At 37.3% G+C, this 23,855-nt stretch overlaps 1 protein-coding gene across 5 annotated transcripts in view; it reads right to left on the reverse strand.

Moving 5' to 3' along the window:
• Positions 1-23,855, reverse strand: part of CLCN3 (chloride voltage-gated channel 3) — a 50,318-nt gene that overhangs the window by 11,993 nt on the left and 14,470 nt on the right. For all 5 annotated transcript variants that reach the window (XR_004082916.1, XR_004082917.1, XM_031065977.1 and 2 more), the window contains 7 exons: positions 10,846-11,003; positions 9,805-9,904; positions 8,023-8,210; positions 7,254-7,376; positions 5,741-5,947; positions 4,609-4,689; positions 3,015-3,560 (listed from right to left, as the gene is read on the reverse strand). Coding sequence is in view for 3 of the 5 variants with exons in the window: in XM_031065977.1 (XP_030921837.1) it covers positions 3,015-3,560; positions 4,609-4,689; positions 5,741-5,947; positions 7,254-7,376; positions 8,023-8,210; positions 9,805-9,904; positions 10,846-11,003 (1,403 nt within the window). In the remaining 2 variants the exon portion in view is untranslated. The remainder of the gene's footprint in view (positions 1-3,014; positions 3,561-4,608; positions 4,690-5,740; positions 5,948-7,253; positions 7,377-8,022; positions 8,211-9,804; positions 9,905-10,845; positions 11,004-23,855) is intronic.

Here is a 23,855-nt window from a genome sequence, read left to right on the forward strand (position 1 = left end):
CAGCTGTGAAATTTAAGTATTGTGGAACTCCAAACTGTAGATTTTTGCTGTGGTATACAATAGCTGGTGCAGAAATGTATTTCAAAATTGTTGTTGTTGTTAGTATTATTATATTTTGCCTGTATTTATGGTTGCAAAGATTTCTAACAACAAACCAAGGAAAAGCAAACATAGCTTATAATTATTATTACTTTATATTTTGTCTATATTTGTGGTTGCAAAGATGATTTCTAAACAACAAACCAAGGGAAAACAAACTTTGTGTTAGACAGTCAGCAGCATGGGTTTTGAGAAAAAGTTTAATAATCCTTAATTCCTACACTGAATGACCTAATATTTCAGTGTTTACAGAGATACTATTCAATGCTATCATTTTAGTCTAGTATTCAAATTGTGCACTTATACCACTACTGTTATTTCCCACATTAATTATGCATCTAAGCCCTTTCCTAACTGCTAAAATATTTTTTTTTCCTGAGTGAAATTCTTTCTTGGTGAACAGTAAAACAGTACCCTGAAAAATCCCATATTTCCAATATAAAAGTAACTAAATAAACTATTGAAACCGCCTCAGATCCCACTGCACTAGCAGTATGCAATAGAAATTCAGTCTTCATGTGGAAATTGCATCCAAATTATTTCTGGCCCTTTGATAATATAACTTTTTATGCACTAGCTCCTTCTCTTCTTTCCATTAGACGTGGATAATGGTTACAAGTCTAACTGTAATTATGATTTTAGAGGTCCATTTGTTTGCATAAGCCTGTGAATCATAAATCACAAAGGGGACAGGAATCTTCCCAGAGAAGTAACAAGGGAAAAAAGCTAAGTTTTTCCTCTTCTCAGCTTTCTTCTCTGAGGCAAGCTCAAATTACACTCCAGAGGAAAAGATTTGTTCTGTGGCACATGTGTCATCTTTGGAAGAAGCAAGGATTAGGATATGGCTACAACTTTCCACTTCTTTGGTAGTGCAGCTGTGTACCAGTCATGTTCTGAGGCAAAACTGTTTCCACATGTTAATCAGCATTTAGACACAGTAATGAGTCTACTGATAATAAGCAGTACAGTATAGGTACAAAAGCATGAAAGAAAAAACAAAACAAAACAAAACATGCCAAACCCCTGCCATATCAGCCTCCTGGAAATGCATGTCCACAGCAGTACTAGCAGCAGGAATCACTCTGCCCCACTGGCAGCAGCTGGGTAGCTTTGCTCACCTCACAGGAAAGCAGTTCCTATGGGGAAGATGTGTGTTTGCAGATGGCTACAGCTCCAGGAACAGACCTGGGGAGCCCAGAGGATCCTTTACAATTATTTAAATGACAGTGTAATATTATTTTTTCTCTTTTTTTCTTCTAGTTTGAAGAAATAGAAGAAATAGAAGCTTATTTTATAGAGATGAAGCCTAAAGCAAATAAATATCATTAAAGTAACATCCTCTTCTCCAGATCCTGGCTGACATTCTAACTAACCACATGCTTTAACGCTTCCAAGAAATTAATGTAGCACAGTTCCATCAATGACAGCAACATGACTCCTTGCCTATTGGCAAAGCAATAAATATACTGTCACAACTTCACAAAAATATTTCCACATGCTGAAATTCTGAGAAAATGAACCAAACTCAAATGAAGTATAAGCTCTCCCCTTCTGTAAACCAGTGATTTCCATCTAGTATGCATGTGACCTTGTGGTGACAACCCATGTGAAAGAGCCACATGCACATAAACATGTGAATGGTAAAGTAATGTCCCAGATATAAATGAAACCCGGTAAGTGAATACAAAACTAAACAACAGACTGAAGTGGTCACATCACACAACAATGCCTGAATTATGGATCTAAGGAAGACTAGCTTTTGAAACACACACTCTTAAGATTCCTCTCACCCACCAACCAACACATAGAACATAACTTCAAATAACAACCTGCAACATCTTCTAAAATATCGAAACATGAGAAACACAACATGATGTTATTGTTCTGTCAGTTACAGAATAGTTGAGATTGAAGATGACTGCCCCAGACTGTCTGCCCCTGCTCAAGCAGGGTCACCCTCAGCAGGTTGCTCAGGCTTGCAACTAGTCAACATCTGAGTACTTCCAAGGCTGTTTTATGCACAGCAAATTCCAATGATCAAACACCCTTACAGAAAGGAAGTGTTTTCTTATGCATGCTGTTACATGGAACAGCAACTTACACTGAAAAGTTAAGGCAAATTGAAACACAAATCTTGCTTAGTGAACATTCTACAGGAAGCTTTCATTAAGACACATTTGATTTTGATGTACTTGCAAAGAAAAAATGAAGAGAGCCTGACAAGACAGAAAATTATGAAGGCATGACAGTTAGACATCATAACTCAGAAAACAGCCACAGACTGGGGAGAAGCTGAAGCCACCTTCAAAACAGATCTATGAAACAACTGGGAAAAAACAAAAATTATGCTGCATGTAATGGAGATGAAATTTCCATTACAGTCACATGAACAAAGCCCACTTTCTCATCACAGGATGCAGTACTGAAAAATAGAGCAGAAGAAACCATCACTGTCTCCTTTTAACATCTGTAGTAATTAAGATTTATGTGAACAATGAGGAGAGTGGATATAAGAATTACCACCAATGAGTAGTGTAAAGGGTACAGTCTGCTCTTCTTCCAAGTAACAGGAAGATTAGGGAATCTGAGTGGTTATGCTCAAACTTTGCTCTTGGAAATTTTAGAATCATCCCTTATTGCTGAATCAGGCTCATACAAACAGACATCCATCCACACAGGGCTCCCTACAGCATTTAGGACATTTCTATTCAGCTGAACAAAGGGCTATTCTGAATTTAATTAAAGTTATTACTGTTTGCAACAGGACTTGCTTGTTAATCAAAAGTAAAAAGACCTTTTTTAAAAAGAAACAACATGAAAAAGAAATAAAGCTTCAAGCTTCGAGAGATGGGAAATGAGAAAGGCAATAATTAAATGATCACAGCAGATAAGAGAGCTACTGCATTTACACTTACCTTGATACCAAAAGTGAAGACTGTCATGATAATTTTAAATATGAGTGCTAAACACAACTGCCATATGGCTGAATAGACTCCAGTGCCTGCTGGGCGGTCAGGAATATCGTCTACAATTTTGCTTGCGTTCATATCATTTCTGTAGTCACACAGCGAGGAGGATTCCAATGGCCCACAGTCTGTGAAGAGCTCCTTAATAAGCTCACTGGTGTTTAGCCTTGTATATGGATTAGGAAATGCAATCACAGCTGTTATTGCTGCAACAATAATAACCTCCAGAACAGGATACTTCCCGAATTTTGTAGATTTGCGTCGACGACACCATGCAATATTTGCTCGGATGAAAAATGCTCCCCAGAGCCCACCAAATACTCCCAGAAGAATAAAAGGAAGCAGTTCAAAAAGGTACCAAGGAGTGTGATATTCCACATAAAAAAGGACTAGGCGGCTATTACCAAAAGGATTGATGGACCTTAGAACAAATGCAGCTACTAAAGCAGCAAAAAACGATCTCCATAAAGTTTTCAGTGGGAAATAGTAACTGACCTGCAAAAGACAATACATGAGAATTATTAGTGATTCAATTAAAGACCTGGAATGTCAGGCTTCTGCATGTGTTAGAATACTGCTGCTCACATGGTATAAGCTAAAAAAGCTGCTCTGCTTTGTGTCTCTTACTAGCCTTCCGAGAACCAGTGTGCACTAGGCTGTACTCTCAGATTTCCTGCTAATATTTTCATCTCCTTTCAACCTCTACTGAAAGGTTTATCAGAGATCTGTTATTTTTAAGATGTATGATTAAAACTAACAAAAAAAAATTAAAAAGCCTCAAAACAGAAAATGCAATTTCATTTTTCAGCCCCACATAGCCTGATTTGAATTTTAAGACAGTTTTCTTCTTCATTTTCTGGCAACAGAGGAAGTCCTCAAAATACCCTAACAACATAACAAAATTACACATGAAAGAAATATCTTCCCTATTTTTCAGTTCAGAGATTTTTAGGGCTTTAATTGTCTTTAAAAATACCAATGATAGAAATAACATTCTTACATATTTTTAAAATTACTATTAAAACTAATTTAGCATAAAACATTTTTTTGAGAAGAGAATTTGCTTGCTTTGGAGATAAGTTTTATAGTATATTTGCCCTTTTAATAATTATCCTATTTTTGTTAATTATCATATAATTGTGTTTAGTGTCTGAAGCTTTAAGTATTGGTTAAAAGCTTGCTTTACAAAACTGTCCAGTAAGTCTTGAAAGCCTTTTTCAAAAATTAGGAGCCCTAAATTTTTTTTCCAGAATAAACTCCTAGACTGAAAAGCTGCTGCGTCTCTACCTGTATGTAAACTGTAGTTATTAACAGACTAGACCCCTTTCCAGAATAAAATAAGTGAGAATAAAGTAAGGCTGACATTCATTTAAAAAAAATATATCTTCAGGAGTTTGCTGGTAACAGGACTCCTGGTTTTGAAATATAGGTCAAAAAATAATTTCCTTCGTAGGAGAGACTCCATAGCTCAAAGGAGTCTGAAATTATTTAAAGTAAGAGATTTTTTAAAACATTTATTCTTCAATGCCATCTCTTGACATACCTCCTCCAGACTGAAAAGGACTCCACCAATTGGGGCACCAAAGGCTACAGAAACTCCTGCTGCTGAGGCAGCTGACAACACCTGGAAAACAATAAAGGTGAAGGGTTTGTCACAGTCTATGTTGTAAACATGAACAACAAAATCTCACTATAGCTATAAGCCAAGTTTGCTGATGATAGAGCAGAGCAGATGCATGGCAGAGCAGATCTTCACCCTGCAGCCCTGGCAAGCTCCTGGCAAGCTCCTGGCAAGAGCCATGGCCTGTGAAAAGGAGCCCAAGCAGGAGCAGGTTTCTTGCAAGCACTGCGGCCGGTGGGTGAACCAGGCTGGGCAGTCCTGAATGGCTGTACCCTGTGGAAAGGAGCCATGCTGAAGATATTTGTGAAGGACTGTCTCCCATAGGTGGGGGCCCACATTGGAGCAGAGAAAGAGTATCAAGAGGAAGGAGCAGCAGAGACACAGTATCCCCTTGTGCCACTTTGGGACAGAAGAGTTAGGAGTGAAACTGAGCCTTTCAAGAAGGGACAGTGGGGGCAAGATACATTTAGTTTTGTTTTCATTTCTCGCTAGTCTACTGTTGGCAGACAAGTAACTTTCCTCAGGTCTGGTCTGCAATGGTAACTGGTGAGGAATCTCCCAGTCCTCGTCTTCACCTCTGAGCTTTTTGTCTTACTCTCTCCTGCTGTCCTGCCAACACAGAGGGGTGAGAGAACTGCTTGGCCAGCACCAAGTCTAAGCCACCACACTCTCCTTAACAACAGTGAACTGAACCAGGGCACAAAACACTGCTGTCACCAGGAACACTTTGTTCATGGGTTCAGAGTACTCTGCTGTCCTCACCACTGAAGACACCCATCAATTACCAAGGTTTAGAGACAAGCACAGACAGAATTTAAATAAAACCAAATGGTCTCTGAAGGGGAGACCATTCTGGAGTGGAGACCAAACTGACTCTGCCATAGAAATTATTTACCTGTCAGAATGCCGGGGATAATACATTGTTTTTAACATAATAAATAACAACTGATAATCACTAAACACTGTCCAAGAGAACAAAGATTATCTTTTAAACAAATCAGTGTAAATGCACCACTATTCAATACATTCTAGAAACACTTTTTCAAGAACTTACCTCTCTTTTTTTAGCTTCATTTGTACTGTATTTTGGAAAGAGGTAGGAAAAAATATTCCCACAGCAGCAGGCAACATGCACCAAAGGACCCTCTTTTCCTAAACTTAAACCTGATGCAACAGCCAAGACTAAAGTAATTGTTTTTATCATCAAAGTCCACTTCCCCAAGTAACCTCTGATGATGAAGCCGCTCAAAATAGTTTTTATCTGGAAGAAATAAAAAACTGTATCTGTTACTGCATTCTTCAATTTTCAGAAAATAATTCATCCTTTAATTTTAAGCTGCAGAACTTCAAAGCCAGCCGTTTCAAATTACTAACTTTGTCACACTTCAAAACATGTATCATTCAGATTGCCACACTAGGTCTATCTGCTTGCCAGAAGTTCTTCATTTGCAACTTACTCTAAAACACTGGGTAATAACATACAACTACAGTATCAATTACACTTAGGAGAAAATGAACCTCCAGCAGATTAATTTTCTAAAACTGGATTAATCAGTTTGTGATGTAAATTATGTAAAAAGGCAGAAAAGTTCTAAAGGAAAAATAAATCTGCAAAAACCATACTCAAGATCAATCTATTGTAGCAATATTCCAACTTGCACCAACATCACCTATTTTCCTATTTTACCATCACTACATAAAAATCAACAGTAGATTTCTTCACATAAAGATGAAAAAGATCAGCCTATGTCCACCAGAAAAATCTGTCACTTGCCAAAGGTATTACTGTGCTTAAAAATGCTATATTATAAGCCTGGAAAATATGCCCATGCAGAGTAAATAATATACAGCTACCATATAACAACATGTCCATAAATAGGACGCACATTAAACAGTGGGCAGCTGTGTCTAGAAAGTAAAGACAGCTAGATTTGAAAACCAATTTAAGATGAAATTATTTCTGGAATAATGGCACAGAACTGCTCCAGGCTTAAACAGAGGTGGATAAAAAATATTTACAGAAAAACTGAAGAAGTGAGACTGACCAGATTGATTTGACTTTGGATTTTTCTCTCCCATTCTGCGGATAGTAGCAGACAGCAATTGTAAACAGTGAGTTTTTGAGGATACTACACATTTCACATTGTGACTGCTCATTGGTTTGTGCTAGTTAAGGCTGCTAAAGGTATTGCAACAAAAGATGGATTGCTCTATCAAACGACCAAAATTGTGTCAATGAATCACTGCTCTCTCATCACCATAGGGAGCGTGTAGACAAGGGGAGGTTTAGAAATCATTCTTCAGAAGTATACTAATCCAAATGCTTCCTTAAAAAGTGGTCCCAACAGAAGCAAAATCTATTAACCCAGGCGATTCTTTTAAGTTTGGGGTATTTTCTCAGAAACAATTAGCAAAATTACCATGTTTTCAGTTTGAATACTTGTATTAATATATTTCTTCAAAGACACAGGGTGCTTCCTCTTGCCTTTCCCCTGACCCACTAAGGCAGCAGTAATCTACACATTAATATGAAACACCTATAATATATATATATAGTTAGACCTCACCTCAGGTATCCCGGAGCCACAGGCATACGGAGCAAATACCTTCACCAGAGAAACTGCTAAGAAGGCAAAGCTCAAAGCCCAGAAAATGTACATGATGTAGTTCATTATGTACGAACCTGGACCCTAAAAGCAAAAACAAAAAGTCAGAAAATAGGTTTGACATAAGGGCAAAATCACTACTTAAAATAATCCAGAAGTACTTCTGCTGCAAGTACATAAATACACATATTTTAAGGCACAGTAATTATTGCCAAGAGAGAGTTTTGTTTGAAAAGCATGAAGCCATGACACTTGCACATTAGCACAGACTTATAAAAGGCAGAAAGTGTTCTAACACCTCCTCTTAAAAAGAAAAAATAAACATTGAACAGGTATATTTTTAATAGCTAATAGCTGCTAAAATCTAGTGAATATTGAGTAAATCTTCCTTATTTAAAAAAATGTGATAGAAAAAATCAAGTAAATCTATTCTTAGTTATCAGAGAATACCTAATGGGTTTAATTTACATACAGCTATGATCAAGAATAGAAATTCTTGTGTTATCAACAGCTCTATATTCTCATAACTTCCTTACATTTGCAATACTCCAAGCTTCCTTGCAATTCATGAAATACACATTTATTACACTATAATCTAGTAATCAATTCAAATGCTGAAAAATGGCACAGACAGTACAACCCAAATTCATGTTTAGAATCCTAACTTTAAGACCAGTATTTTTTCCCTATTCAGCCAAGCTGTGGAACAAGACCATCAAAGAATACTCACTTCTGCTTGCCCGATTATTAGCTCTGCCCATGTTTTCCACTGTGGACATTTATCTCTCTCTTCAAATGTGGTCTCATTTGAACCCCAACAACACTGCTCATGGTTAAACCACAAAGCACTAAGGCAAATGCCTTCCTTCAAGTCAGTCATCCAGTCAGCAGCTATGTCAATTAATCCTGCCAATGCCCCTGTTGTAGAAACAGTTTTGTATTAATGTTCTGGTAAACAGAAAAAACACACACAGCTAAAATGAAGGAATGTGCTCGTATTAACTGAAGTATTAGGTATTAACTTAATTAAATGAACATTTAATATACTACTGATTTCGAGGCTTATATCCTGGTTTCTGTTATGGTAAGACTAATATTTGCTGAAGAATTAAGTACCTTGTATATTTCCCAAGTTAAATGAGATTTTTTTTTGCCTTTTTTTTTCCCCTATACCACAGTTCTCCACTGAAACCAAGGAGTTAAGAGTAAAAAGTGAAGTGTTACTTTTTTGTGATGAAGCAGTTTATACAGCATCAAGCCTGCTGGAAAGAGACGGGATTCACCTGTCTAAAAGGTGGAAAAGGATTCTAGCCCATGTGTTGGCAAGTCAAAAGCAGTACTTCAGTAGAACAGAATTTCAACCAAATTATTAAAACAGGTAAACATAAGATCTCCTTGTGACTGAACTCAAGGTTGTACCTTTTAAGATCCACTAGACATACAAGAGAAGGCATCTGAGACTGAAAAACCTACCAGTGTGCAAGACCAGAATTTGCTCACTTTGTTACTCAGAAACAGAATAAAGGAATTTTAATAAACAGCAGCTTAAGGGGTTGAAAACACTACACTGCATGTTCCCACTGAAATTATCATAAACAATTTCCAGTGATTATACACTCCTGGTTTGTGCATCCAGAAGTATATAAACATGCTACAAACTTTGCATATATATTAATTTATATGTGATTTGTGAAAGTGATTATGTATATACCTAAGCAGTAATTATACTGTTACCATGCTTTTTAATAAGCATAGCCTTACTCCACAACTAACTTTCCTAACATTTAATCTAATATGTCTAGATGTCTATTTGAAGTACTTATTTTGAAAAACCGGGCACAAAGTTTGTGATCTTTCCTTACTGCAGGTTTTAGTCACTTCAAACTATACTAACAGAAGCAGCAGCACCGCCTGACCACTGGGCCACAAACTATTGGATGGTTTTAGCTGTAAAATCCATTCTAAAATACGTTAAGAATGAAAGAGAGAATTGAAGTATAAGTCAACAAACTCTATCTGTTAAAGTCAATATTTTCTGTGGAAGAACCTCTGTAAAGGTACAACATAAACATATAGCCAAAATTCACTAGTCCATAAACACATGCTTTACAAGGAAGTGTGCTTGCCAAAACTACGCATATACCAGAGCTACTTTTACAATCAACACATCCACAAGAAATCCTACAGGTAAAAACCAAAATTTTACAGAAAGGGAAAATATAAATCTCAATCACAGGATTAAAGAACATTGATAGCTTAGTAGGCGGAAGTTCAAAAACACTTGAGAAATTCTCTCTAAATTCAGTGAGGATTTTAGTTCCCATCTGATCAGTAAACCCTCACCTCAAAATGGTGAAGCCTGTAAATTGAGATACTCAACTTTTTTCTTCCCTTATGGAACTGTTGTAGTAGACTGAACCATTTCTTAGCTGGGTTGGTGGAGAACAAATGAAAAACACAACAACTATACTTGCTGACAAATAAGAAAAGAATCCTTTGTGTTTTCATTTACCTGATGCCAAACCAGTTAATGTGACTACCAACCATCCTGACCATGCATCGTACAAACTTTTTGTCATCTCCCATGCTGATTCTTTCTTCTTGCTGTTAATCTGCAAAGAGAAATCAGTATGTAGAGCTGTATGTATTTCAGTAATATGAATAATGAAACAAAAGGAAGTATGACATACAAATTGCATGATGCAAGCAAATAAATCCTCTCTTGAAACCACAAGTGTTCTGCTTGTATTTAGTGCTTCACACAGATAAATCAGCTTAATTATTCAGACACCAAGCAACTGACAGAGAAACATATATTTGCTTAATTTAAAGAACTAAAATCCAGGAAATAAAATACCTTCTGCGGCATACACCTAAACTGTGAATTGTACTATTATTTCCCTCCTATACATCAAATTTTTCTGAACTTCAATTGAACTGTTAGCATACTAATAATAAGCTATTTCATGTGACTCAAATTCCAAAACTTCTACTTCAAGTATAAACATCTTTATGTTTAGACTAAAAAACACATAAAAGTAAAATAAAATAAAAATCTGGATAATTACCCTAAAGTACTTCTACACAACAATTATTGTACTGAAAAAGTTGCTATTCTTATTTTATCCTTATTTACTCTGCACACTTAGCTGTAGTGGCAGACACTTGTGTCAGTACAAAAGCAATATGCATCACGCTTCACTTTTCTGTACAAGTACCACCAAAACCACTATTGCACTATTGCAGATACATCTACACTGGAAAATAGCCTTAAATATACTAGCATGAAAAAAATGCAGAACTTTAAAAAAGGTATTTGGGTGACAGGGACCTATTCCCACTCTATTAAATTACTGCTTCTTTTTGAAGTTATAATAATGCTGCAAGACTGCAGGTATCCCACCAAGCAGAGCTTTTTAAACAGTATTCAAGTAGTTCTAGCTGATGTAACTATGTACATATTTAAAGGACATGCATATATTTGTATGTGTTACTAAATCAGACCTTAACTCCAATATCCAACCAAAAAAGTTCTATTATTTATCTCAAGTACCCGTCTATGCCTTTCTCTGTCTTTGCACTTCTCTCGAACCCAGTCAATGGTATGGAAGTCATCATATGTTCCTACTCCAGGAATTGGCTCATCCAGAAGGTCCAGTAAATGTGTTGAACTGTTGATATTTCCTCCATTTGTCATTGTATAATGAGTTCCTGCAGCAGAGAAATACAGGGATCAATTAATTCTGTGATAAATGAAGTATTCAAACTGTGTTCATAGCACAGAAATTTATGAACAATTAATTAAGACACTTTCCATACTAAGCATATTGTTTGTCATTTAGGTCTCCCAATGCTGCACGCCACTCCTCTTTACTGTCATTCAGCTGTAAGTTAAATTTGTGTATTAGTGACTTTGCGTTTCCAGTGGTTAAATAGGAATGTCCTAGTCAAATTATTGTTCTGTTTTGTGTGCAGACTCCAGAAAAACTTCAATAGAAGCAAGTGGAAAAAAAGAGCAACTTTGACCCACATTCAACTTGAAGTTTATTTCAGTCTATGAACTACCAGAGGAAAACCTGTTCGTACAAAAACAAAGCAAGGATGATTAGCTAGAAAGTTCACAGTACCTTCATTTCTAACCAGTAATTTCTAAATATACACTCTATTGATTACCAATCTCTCCTACACATCTAAACCAAACCTAAAATACATTACTAACAGATTTTAAATGCACCTAAAAAGCAACAAGAAACCAAACAAATACTCGTATTTTGTTTTTATATTTTTTTTCAGGTGAATCACAGAGCAGTCCTCGGTAATGAAATTTTGGAAACATTGTATAAAGAAAATATCTTCTGCAAATTTGTCATCACTAGGTAGTTTCTTCACAAGCAGCTTCCAGAGCAACAGCCCAAATATTTACTGCACTGATCAGAATAAGAAGAGCAAGAGGGGGGTACTGAGAAGTTTTCCATTTTCAAAAGTGATAAAAGAAAGTTTTCACTTTTTTTAAGCTTTCAAATGTCATAAATTCTGTAATATATCAGCTTTCTTTTCTTAGTCCTCACTTGTTTGACTAAGAACAAAATATTTTGCCTAACAATATACAGCACACCACAGTAATCTCTATTCATAAAGACATAGGCTCAAGCTGACCAAGATTTCTATCGGTTCAGATAGACAGCAGAACTCATTTCAGTGTAGACTGACACTGGGATTTTTAGACAGTTGGGGGTTTTTTAACCTGGGGTGGGTTTTTTTGGGTTGTTTTTGTGGTTTGTTTGTTTATTTGTTTATTTCCAGGCTTCTTTAATTGAACTTCTTGGAATTGTCATCAGAAATTTCCAACTAACCAAAAACCAAAACTAACAAACAAATAGCTTGTCAAAGGACCTACCTGTAAACTTCCAAATGTTATAAATGCTGAATTCACCAGCCCAAGCCCTCATAATAACTCACAGTTACATTTACACATAACTAAAATGTGCCTTTTCCCTTTACAAATGTGAATTCTAAGATCTAGAAGAAGCAGTGTGACACCTGGCATTACACTATGACCAAAGTGGCGCCTCGGTCATCCATTGCTTAAGAGGTCATGTTGATGCCTACTATAACATATTGTTTATTCAGACATTTTCTTAGTGGTGAAAGACAAAACAAGAAAATAGTACAAAATTCATATGAAGACAAAATGCAATTATAATTTTCAAGATACACAAACAACTAGTATTACAAATTCTATAAAGATTAAAAGAAAAGTACAGAAAACAATGCAAATGTAGCAGACAGTTCCCCAATAACACCAATACTGTTCTCTTATGTGAGCCTGGCTGCCATCTTTACCTTAATACCTTTTTCCCCAGTCTATGCCATACTAAATTCCACCTCATCTATTTCCCATAGCTAAGCCCTGTAAATCTCTTCCCAAAGCTGCTGCTAGTCTCTCTTAAGGCAGACGTAAAGAAGCATTACCTATGCTTCCATTAGTAAAAGGCTAACAACAATTTAAATCAGGTTTGCTAATAGAGGTGATTGTGAAAACCTTGCTTTAGGATAAGGAATTCAATTCCCTTGCCACTTCCAATTCTCCTAACTAGAAGTCTAAAATACATGTCTGGATAGCTGAAAGGGCAAGGTGATCTTGTGGAAGAGATACTAACAAAATTCACAGTGTGATAACTAGTTTAGCTCTCAGAATTAAGACAGTAACAGAATACATTATTAAAATATTATTTTTACATGAAATCAGCTTCCTCTGGCAAAGCAAGGGGACATAAATTAACCTCACCCACAGCTTAATTATTAATCTCCTACAAAGCCCCAATGTGATGACACAGTTTCCTGAACCTGAGTGAGCAGGGTTGGGCAAAAGCTTGTCTTTGCTCTGGAGGAGTTGGTTTTATGCCCTGCTATAAATGAAGCAGTACCGAACTACAAGGAGCATGCAATCCTATGCCACAGAAAGCAAAGGAAAGTTGAGAGTTATAAATCAATCACAAAGAGTAAAAGATTATTTTATGCATATCACAAGGTGCTGAATTGGAATTCCCACCAGGGGATTATCAGAGATGCTATCATCAGAGATGGCATTATACTAATTGCACCTGACCCACAGCAGAACTTGGAGCAGATTACAAACGATGATGGTCATTGTCCAGATACAGTAAAAATCCCACTGAAACTATATCACATTCCTACTTTGCCAACAGTTGCTGGCACACCAAATACTGGAATATAAGTGATTTTTGTGTGATGGGGAAGAGAGACAGAAGAAGATACGAAGCTGAAGAGGAGGTTTTGTTGAATACAGAGCTGTCATGAGTGCCTGATGCAACAAATGAATAGCTGTAATCTTGCACCAAGAGAAAAAACAGGCAGCAATGAGTGTGGTAGAAAGGCTTCCTTAGAGGACCATGTAGAGGACAACTCTACAAAATCTGCTGCTCGGTATCTAAGATACAGAACTCTGAGATAACATTCTCCTGCTAGAATTATGATCTATGTAGTATACAACTATTCTAAAGCAGATGTTAGAGAAAGATATTTTTACTAAGACTCAACATTTTTCCAACCTTTCTACCCTTCCTTCTCTAGAATTTCACACAGCAAGATGCTCCTTCCAGGTATGAAGATAATGATTCTCATCAGCATAAATGCGTAAATTCTCACTATTTACTCCCAGTTCCAAAGTCTCATTAAATGCATTTTCAATGCAATGTTAAAACCCTTACCAGGACACAAATATTTCATCACAACATTCTAACCATCAGGCAGATGGTTGGATCAATCATCATTACCTAGATAAATTGTAGCACTTAGCAAACCTTCAGAAATATTTCCCCTTCTGTCCTCTCCCTCTTCCCCACTTCTGAAGTTTCAAGATGCTTTCACAGGCTACGTGCTTTTCACCACAACAGCAGCAGTTTTGGTCTTAAAAACCACAACAAGCACTTAGCATACAAGATGTATAGGTATAGCTTCTAGCTATGATAAGAGAACACTTCTAAAGTTTGTATGAGGACACCCAAGTCATTTTGGGGCTGTAAAGAAAGTAAAGCCTCTTTGTTACATATGAGTTTGCTTAAGTTTTTATGAGATTGGAAGGTAATGGTAAAAGTGGCATGCAGAACTTTAATTAGTACTGCTATTCCAAACTAACCCATGTTACTAGAGAAAGGGAAACAGTAGATTGATGTTCTCAGAGACTTATTACAATTCGTAAGAATCCTTATAAAGCAAACACAGTCATTATACACTTTGCAAAAATAAGGCAAAATCACAGAACAGATTAGGTTCAAAGACCTTAAAGATCATCTAGCTCTTGGGCAAAGATACCTTTCACTAGACAGGTTGCTCAAAGTCCCATCCAACCTGGCCCTGAACACTTTCAGGCATGGGGCATCTACAGCTTATCTGGGCATCCTGTTCCAGTGCCTCACCACCATCACAGTAAAGAATTTCTTCCAGAATCTAATCTAAACTTTCTCTCCATCTGAAGCCTTTCCCCCTCGTCCTGACACTATGCACCCTTATAAATAGTCTTTCTCCATCCTTCTTGTAGGCTCCTTTCAGGTACTGGAAGGCAACAATTACATCACCTCAAAACCTCTTTTCCAGGCTGAACAAACCCAACCCTCTCAGCCCATAGGAGAGGTGCTCCAGCTCTGTGATCATCTTGGTGTCCCTCTACTGGACTTGCTCCAATAGGTCCTTCCTGTCCTGGGGACCCAGAGCTGGATGCAGTCCTGCAGGTGGGGTCTCATCAGAGGAGAGGAGCAGAATCCCTCCCTGGCCCTGCTGCCCACCCTGCTTTGGACGCAGCCCAGGACATGTTTGGCTTTCCTGGCTGCAAGTGCACATGGCCAGGTCATGTCCAGCTTCTCATCCATCAATAACCCATTGCACTTGGTCTTGTTAAACATCATGAGACTCCCATGGGCTCACTACTGGAGCTTGTCTAGGCCCCTCTGGATGGTATTCCATCCTTCAGGAGTGTCAACAGCACCTCTCAGCTTGGTGTCATCTACAGATTTGCCAAGCACCACTCAATCCCTTCACCTATGTCATTAATGAAGATATTAAATAACACCAGTCTCAATATGGACCCCTGAGGGACACCACTTGTCATTTATCTTCATCAAGACTCTGAGCCATTTATACCCCTACCCTCTGGATGTGACCATTCAAGTAATTTCTTATCCATCTAGTGGCCTGTTCATGAAATCCATCTCTGTCCAGTTTAGAAAGAAGGATGTTGTGGGGGCCCATGTCAAAGGCTTTACAGAAGAACAGATAAACGATATCTGTAACCCTTCCCTTTTTCACTGATGGAATCAGCTTCCCATAGAAGGCCACTGGGTCAGTCAGGCAGGAACCTTGGCGAAGCTGTGTGGCTGTCCTGAATCTCAATATGTAACTGCTCTGAGCTGTTGCAATCACAGACTGCAAGCTTATAGACAGTAGGCTTCTAGACAATAAAAGCAACACGCTTCTTCAGAAAAAGGAAACTCTTTGGGGGAGTCACTTACTCTAAGTCTTAAATGAACTACCTTCTAGAAAGGCAGCTGACTTTTGCTATCCTTCCATGCATGTAATTCCAAGCCTTGAGCACAATCCTTTCTCAGCAATCAGCTCTGGTATTGCTAAAGAACTGTTTCAACTGAAGTTGTTAAAAAAAGAAAGTGCAACATTAAAAGAAAAAAACTGTAATAAGTACTAAGGTTAGCAGTTGAACACTGTACTTTGGGACACCTGATGAGAATGAAGGACAAGAAAAACAAAAATGCTGCACAAAAGAAACCAGAAGAAAAGTGGATTCCAACATCATAAAAAAAGCTTTTATGTCTGAAGAAGTGAAGGATTTTTTCTTTTTTTTTAATTTTATTTTAATGAGAACATAAAAAACACAATCCAAAATTGCTTGAGAAGATACTATGCCTGACAAAAAACCAACAGTCCTTACCATGCTGCTCTCCTGCATTTCTTTTTGAACATGAAGTTATACTCAATGGCTGTTGGGTCCCAACACTGATCCAACTTCCTGCTTTGCCTAGCTAGTTTCTGCCAATGGAACCACCAGGTTAAAAAATTAGAGATTTTGCTATACTCACAGAAGCTGCTTTATATATCAGGATTCCTCCCTGTCTTTTGTCCCTCATTAAGGCAATGAATATCTCTTCTTTCATATTTTACAAGTGTGCCTCATACAAGTGGTACTCAATCTTGATTGATGCTGGAACTATGATAAACATGTTGGAAAGCTGATTTATGCAGGTTACACACAGCAATTTTTAGACCGTGCACAGTATTTTTAAAAGCTGCCTCACCTCCTGCAGGAGTAATCCTATACTGCTTCGTCTTTCTTCAACTCAGGAGATTTCTTTCAAATTTAAAAATAACCCTGGAACACATGCAGCTGATGAAAAATGTGTTTTTAAATGAAAAATACCTGGTAAGTTTATAGCTAATTTATTTCACACAAGAAAGGGGTTTAACAACATACATGCTGCTCCTGATTCATGCATAACTGTTCAACAATCCTCCCCAACTCTTCCCTTGTAGGCTGTGTTCCTTCTTTTCTCATGAAAATAATGAGAAGAGAAACATTGAGATTTAAGACAAATGCTACATCCTGCATAGTCAAACGATGCACAACAGATTTTTCTGTGGTAATCCACCACGTGACTATCTGAACAATTACCCAGTATCACCTAGAGAACAAATCCCCACAGCTACACCCCCGCAAGAGAATAAGGTACAGAACTGAGACATGAACAGGCTTCTCAAGAGGGTGGCTATCAGAGTTAACAAGGGACCATAATCTTAGGATAAAGCTTAAGACCCCTTCTATATGCCATCTTCTGAAGGCACATCACAAAATACACCATTGTCTCAAACTGAGCCTATATTACCTTATTCCAGTTTAAGAAATGAGACATGTCCCTCTTGGGACATAATTACACAGTAGGACTGAGCTGATCTAATTGCCTGCTGGCACACAAAGAGTAGATCTCGCTCCCCCTATTTCTCCCTGCTCTTCTTGGTCACAGACTCCAACTCTCACCCTTGGATCAGCTCTGTCACCCTTGATCTGACTGCACAGTAAACCAACCCAACATACTAATCCAACTAAGCAGACAAACTAAAAACAACAAAAAAATCTGCCATTATAAGGAACTGGAATCAAGTTTCTGTGCTGCTGGAGAAGAAACAGAGCCAGTGCATAGGCAAAAACTGAGAGAATAGATGGGCAGCAACAAGTTCAGCCCCTTCCATAGCAACGAACTGTCAGACTAGTTATCCTGAAATACATAAACGCACCCTTGGGGTCTTGTTAGATTTTAATTATAACTTTCTGCTAGAAACAAAACTATAAATATTAATGTCCAGACATCATACAGTAACATCTATTTCACAGAGCTCAAAAATCCCTAAGGTTTAGAAACATTCCAGAGTTGTGAAAACAACAACAACAGATAAACAATGTCAATGCTGTATTCAATGGCAAAGCAATAACAGGACCTAATTTCTCAAAGGTATTTCTCTACAAGCTATGTAATTGTTAACTCTTACAGCAAGAATAGTTGCTGCTGCTCACCCATCCCTTTTTCTAAACAACACACAACTACATAGCATTTGCCTCAGCTGCTGTTCTTATGGCTGACAGCAGTGCAACATATCTCCTTTGGGCTACTCCCAGCAGCACAAAAGGAAGAAGGAAAAAAATAAATGCACCTCTGGGAGTGAAAATGAAGTTAGTCAGATTACAGTAAAGGATGGAATAAGCTCCCCCTGACATGACCATCCAAATCTGCTGAGTGTTAAAATCAGCAGGGGCTGTAGCTTTGCAGAGGCCAGGTTCTAATCCAAGGCTTTGCTTCACCCGTGTGTCCTTGGGCATTAGGTGCCAAGGGGAGTGGAGGCAGGGAAGCACCCTGTGTGCAATGCACGCTGGAAGGATCACTTACGCTTTTAACAAAGAAGATTCGTATACACGAGGCATGTGTGAGTGCCTCAGATTCTTTCTGTCGCCATATTCAGACCTCAAAGTATGAGGCTTTCAATTAAAAAGAAACAATCATCATCAGTTTATTTTAATTTGTCTGTAACCACTCAAAAAGAGTAATTAAGCACTATTTTCCTTTTCTTGGCTAGAAGCAATTTTTACACTTCCGATCAGAAGCACAGCACAAAATGCCAGTGTTATTCGCTACTGTTGATGATTACTGATTTTAAAGTCTTTGTAATCAATTAATACATTCCACCTGCAACTTTGAATTTTCAGCATGTCTCCTCAGTTAGCTCTTCTAAATGCATCAAAGGCTTTCAAACAAAAACTGGTCTCTGCATTACAATCAAAATGCATATAGAATTGACACAAGTATATATACACAAACAAAAAAATCAGCTGGAAAAAATCTAATAAATGGGAAATAGGAAGATATGGAACAAGTTTTGAGGAACAAGGATAAGTTGTCCTATTTACCAAAGTACTGCATGATAATATCCTCCATTTCATCTGCTCCCAAACAGGTCTGGGTTTAAAAATAATCTTTTAAAAAGTAGGAGTGAAATCAAAGTTCAATACTAGCACCTCTGAGTTAAACCAAGACTTTTGAAGATTTGTGTCCACCACAAATGGATATAGGGGAAAAAAACAAAAAAAAACCAAAACCCCGGAGTTTTGATTTTTCAGTTTAGGTGAAACAAACATTTCTGTTTCTATGATGCAGAACCAAATAAATGATTTACTGCTATAGATTTCTTTTTTTGTAGTCATAAAGGCAGATGGACTATGTTTATTTAATTATGTCTGTGATGAATAGTGACTTCAGATATGCAAGTGAAAAGTTATTGAGATCCTCCCACTACTAAATTTACAACTTATATTTAAGATGAATAATGAGGAAGGAGATGAGAAAAATGGAAGGTATAAAAATATATAAAGTTAGAGAAAGCAAGCATTAAAAAAGGGAAGTTATCTATGATCTGACAATGACCAAGGCCATCAGAGTCAGAATGCCAGAAATTTAGATAATTAGATTTCTAAGTGCCGCTGCTGCATTTCAATAAGAGCAACTTACTTATATGTTGTTTTAGAGGGCAAAGACAGGATTCAGCAAAAATAAGAATTCTGTTAATATGATTATCCCAATCAGACCTCATTCAGGCCCAAGGAGGGCATAATCTGGGTCTGTTTAATTAGCTTGCTAATATCTCAAATAAAAATACATCAAAAAATTATTTCCAAAATTGAGAAACATGCTTCACAGAGAACCTTACCAGTTATACACCACATGCAAACAGATAACCTGTAACTACCAAATGAACTGCACTTACATCTGATGGTACTTCATGTTAACCACCAAAGTCAAATATGCTAAATTCATAGTTGAAAATCCTTATCCCTCTTTTATACAAGGAACGTAAAAATAAAGCACAGCAGAAATACAGTGCCATAATCACACTGAGTTTCTCCAAGTTAGGTTTTCTCTCAAAGTACTTAGAGAATGATAATAAACTTGACCACATTTTCTGTTGTATGTAATTAATCTAGAAAAATAATTTTTTAACTCACTCTCTGCAACTAATAAAATTTCAGAGTCAAGCTCTAGCTCTGAGCATGTGTACACAACTTTCATATCCATTTGTTTCAAAAGTCACACTGGTATTGACTTTTGACTTATTACTAATTCTTAAACATAAGAGGACCTTAACTAGAAATGCAGCCTAAAATGCCAAAGTATAAGTTTTATCACTTAAGAGCATGTGAACTGGCTCAATATACATCTGACTCAAAGCCTTCCTAGGCTATTATTAAATATTCTCTGCCCCACAGTTTACAGTAACAGGTGTGGCTCCAGGTGGCTGAGAGGTTTCCCCTGTTACTATCAGTATTTTCTAAGCAAGAGAAGTTGCACCTTCATGGCTGGGGACTGGTGTATGATGAATGAAATAGTGGCTTATCTCCCACAAAAATTAGGTTTACGAAAACTAAGCCATCAGTAGATCTGGCATGTTTTTTTATACATGTAGTTTTCACATCTCCTGGCTACTGACTCTATCAGAGATTATTAGTGGAACAAAATCTCATTAATTTTGCTTGAGGACTTCCAATTTCTTAAATCTAAGACATGTTTATGTACGTGCAGAAAATAACTAGGAGTCAACAAAGCCTGTGCCTACTAAAGATAAAGTCTTGCTTGATCTGGTAGCCCAGCCACTATACATGTTCTGCTGTTGCTCAGATTTCAAATTTTTAAAGTGGGATAAAATTAATGCTTATTTAGGAATAATAAAAAGAGGGTCAGGGGTAAGGGAATCAGTGTAAGCATGTATGTGAATGGCTGGAAGACAAGCAAGATACTGATCATTCTGAACTTTCAAAAGGGTCAAGGTAGTAAAAATGATGCAAAGATAAATCTGAGGGCAACACAAGTAATTTATTTACATATGTTGCAGTATATGGTTTGTTATATGAAAAATTCTTACAAAAATGTACAGGCCAGTTAGTTGGGATATATGCAATCCTACATCAGAACTTTTAAACCCTTTCTGAGAAGTAGTATTTTTAACTCTTATTTAGTAGAGAATGGAGCAGAAGTGAACTGTGTTCCTGAATTTTTATTTGTGTGTCAGGGAGGATAAGTAGGTCTGGAACAATGCATTTAGTATCACATAAAAAGAAATATTAGGACAGCACAAGTCAAAGAAGCTCCTGGTAAGAAGTATTCAATAATATCTGTTTAGCTTTTTTTTAAGAGACAGTAGTGAGTAATCAACATAAAAGATAAATCAATTAATAAATACATCGTTTTTTGAATTTTTCCATTTGATGTTTCATAGTGTACTTGCATGGGGGGAAAAAACCATCTTAATGCAAGCTAACAGATCAGGCCTTTAATAATAATGTATTATAATACTTTGTATTTCATCTCACTGAACATTAATGAAGATCGTTAATTAAACCTCAAAGACCCCTGCTGATTTAAACAGTCATTTCATAATTGCTGAGGTACAGCTACTTTGGGTGAGCCACTGCAGTCAATTAGTACAACAAATGCTTTGATGTTACACAGCAATTTTGCATGATGTGAACATTACTCTGCAGGACATATATATGAGTTGTGAGTATGTGAATAAGGGGAAAAATCACCAGCCTTCGACAATTAAGTCTGCTTTCTTGGAATATCTTTACCCATGATCTCTGAGCTTGTTATCACAATGCTGTGAAATCTACACGAGAGGAAAATAAAAATCTTGGTAGCACACAAAGTAATGTGAAGAATTTACTTTCAATTTCTGGTTTTGTCTGCTAGCATTTTGAGCTTTATTTTAATAGCTGAATCACAATAACAGAGTACTGTGACGTTGTAAACCAGCAGGAAATACTCACAAATTTTGGTTACATCTATTCAAACAAACTGGTCTGGAGTCACCTCCTTATGACACATATTGTTGTGGTTTGATTAGCACTTGAAAAATTCAGAATTGCAAAAGATTTTGGTAACACTATTCAGGTTTTGGATTTTTTTTAATCTAAACTCACTAGAGCAAGCCCAAAAAGCACAAGTAACATTTGTTTTGAAATACAGTATTACAATATGGGAAGCACAAGCCCTAATAGAATTCAGTGGAACTGCAAAAATGACAAGTCACAACTGGGAATTGTCTTGCTGGCCCCCAGCAGTGTCACCACAATGGAACTACCTAGCTGAATCCTCCACAGCCTTCATTACAGTATTTGCAAACATTATGTTTAACAGCAATACTCCGGTGTGGCACACACCACTTTACACTGCAAATATCTACTTTTTGTATTGTAAAAATAAACTAAAACCTGTTATTTTCCATACAGCTGATCACATTTCAATGTCTAACTATAACTGCAGAGTCTGAAAGTGTCATGTTAGGACTGTTTTGCAGTTCTCATATTTAAATCTATCTACAAATCTAAACTCACAGAATGGTTGAGGTTGGAAGGGATCTCTGGAAGTTATCTTGTCCAAGCCCCCTCCTCAAGCAGGGCCACCTAGAGCTGTTTTCCCAGGACTATGTCCACATGGCTTTTGAATATCTCTGAGGAAGGAAATTTCACAATCTGACCTGTTACAGTGCTCAGTGAGAACCTGTTTGCCGATGTTTAGATGTTCAGAGGGCACCTCCCGTGTTTGGTCTGTGCCCATTGCCTCTGGTCCCGTCACGGGGCACTGCTGAGAAGTGCCTGTCTCCACGTTCTTTGCACCTTCCCTTCGGGTATTTATATTCAGCCTTGATAAGATCCCAAATTCACGTTTTGCAAATCTTTTAAGAAAACACTCGCCTCAATTTCTCAGAAGTGGTTCTAAAATCTGACTTAGGTAGTGTAAAATTTGCTTGTCTAAAATGAACTGTATTGGAACTTGTTGATGTTCTTAAGATATGCTGAAAAACATTCTAAGAATCATAAAAAGACAACAAATAACCTTCTATGTAAACTACTAAAAGACAGATAAATTGTCAGATGAAAATAAATTATGATCTAATTTATTTACAGAAATAAGAGTTTGCATGGACATGCAAACCAATAATTACATGGAGAGAAAAAAATCATTTTATGTAAATCATCTCTCTATTCTCAGCCTACCTCCTCTCTAATGCTTACGCCAGCAGCTATAAATGTTGATAACTTTCTAATTTTAGATTGCCCAATTTAACAAAAGTAGGAATTCACTACATTTATTGTTTTAAATACCACATTGTAACCATCCAATCCAAACAAGAAAACATACTTATATCCTCATAATTTGAAGGCATAACTTTTATTTCTGCTACAACTTTCAGAGCAAAATAAAATCTTTACAGAAGGTATTCTGCTTTGAATTTACAGTAAGAAACATTATAAAATGTAAGCTTAAAAGAGGATTTTTCCCCCTGAACACTGATAACACTTTTCCTTCTAGATCTGCTTCCTTACAAGCAACAGTGTAAAGAACCTCCCCTAAAGTACCAGTTCCTTATGAGTTCATCAATATTTGCTGAGCTGACACATGACCATTGCAGAGCTTTCCCTTGGCACAGCAGAGACGGCAACAACCGGTCAAGTCTTAAAACCAGGTACAGAAACTTCAAAGCCAGACAAACGCTGTTCCTATTCATGCTAGTGGAAGGCAGGTAAATGTTCTATTTAGTAACTCTAGCTAATTTGGTTGTAGTCAAGGACAAGCACAGTTTTTGGAGGCTTTCTTTTTCTGCACGAGATGGCTTTATTGATTAAAAAAAACACACACAAAAAAACCCGCGAGGGAGCGAAAGGCAAGCCTGCCACATATCGAAGATGGAGTCACAGGGCGATGAGATGCGAAGCAGGACTGATCTGCCCGCAGAGAAAACAATCCCTGACAACACAGGAACCAGCCAGAACTGAATTCTCCTCCCACAAAAGGCATCGGGCAGGCGAAAAAATGCAGTTCGATAATCAGCAAGCCTTTAGGTCCCCGTTTCAAACGCGGACAGCGGTCCCGCACGTACAGCTATGCAAACAAGTAACCCAAATGCCGATCCGGCATACCTCGTTTATGCAAC

Source organism: Geospiza fortis, unplaced genomic scaffold (genome assembly GCF_000277835.1).
Source record: "Geospiza fortis unplaced genomic scaffold, GeoFor_1.0 scaffold40, whole genome shotgun sequence".
Classification (NCBI taxonomy): Eukaryota; Metazoa; Chordata; class Aves; order Passeriformes; family Thraupidae; genus Geospiza; species Geospiza fortis.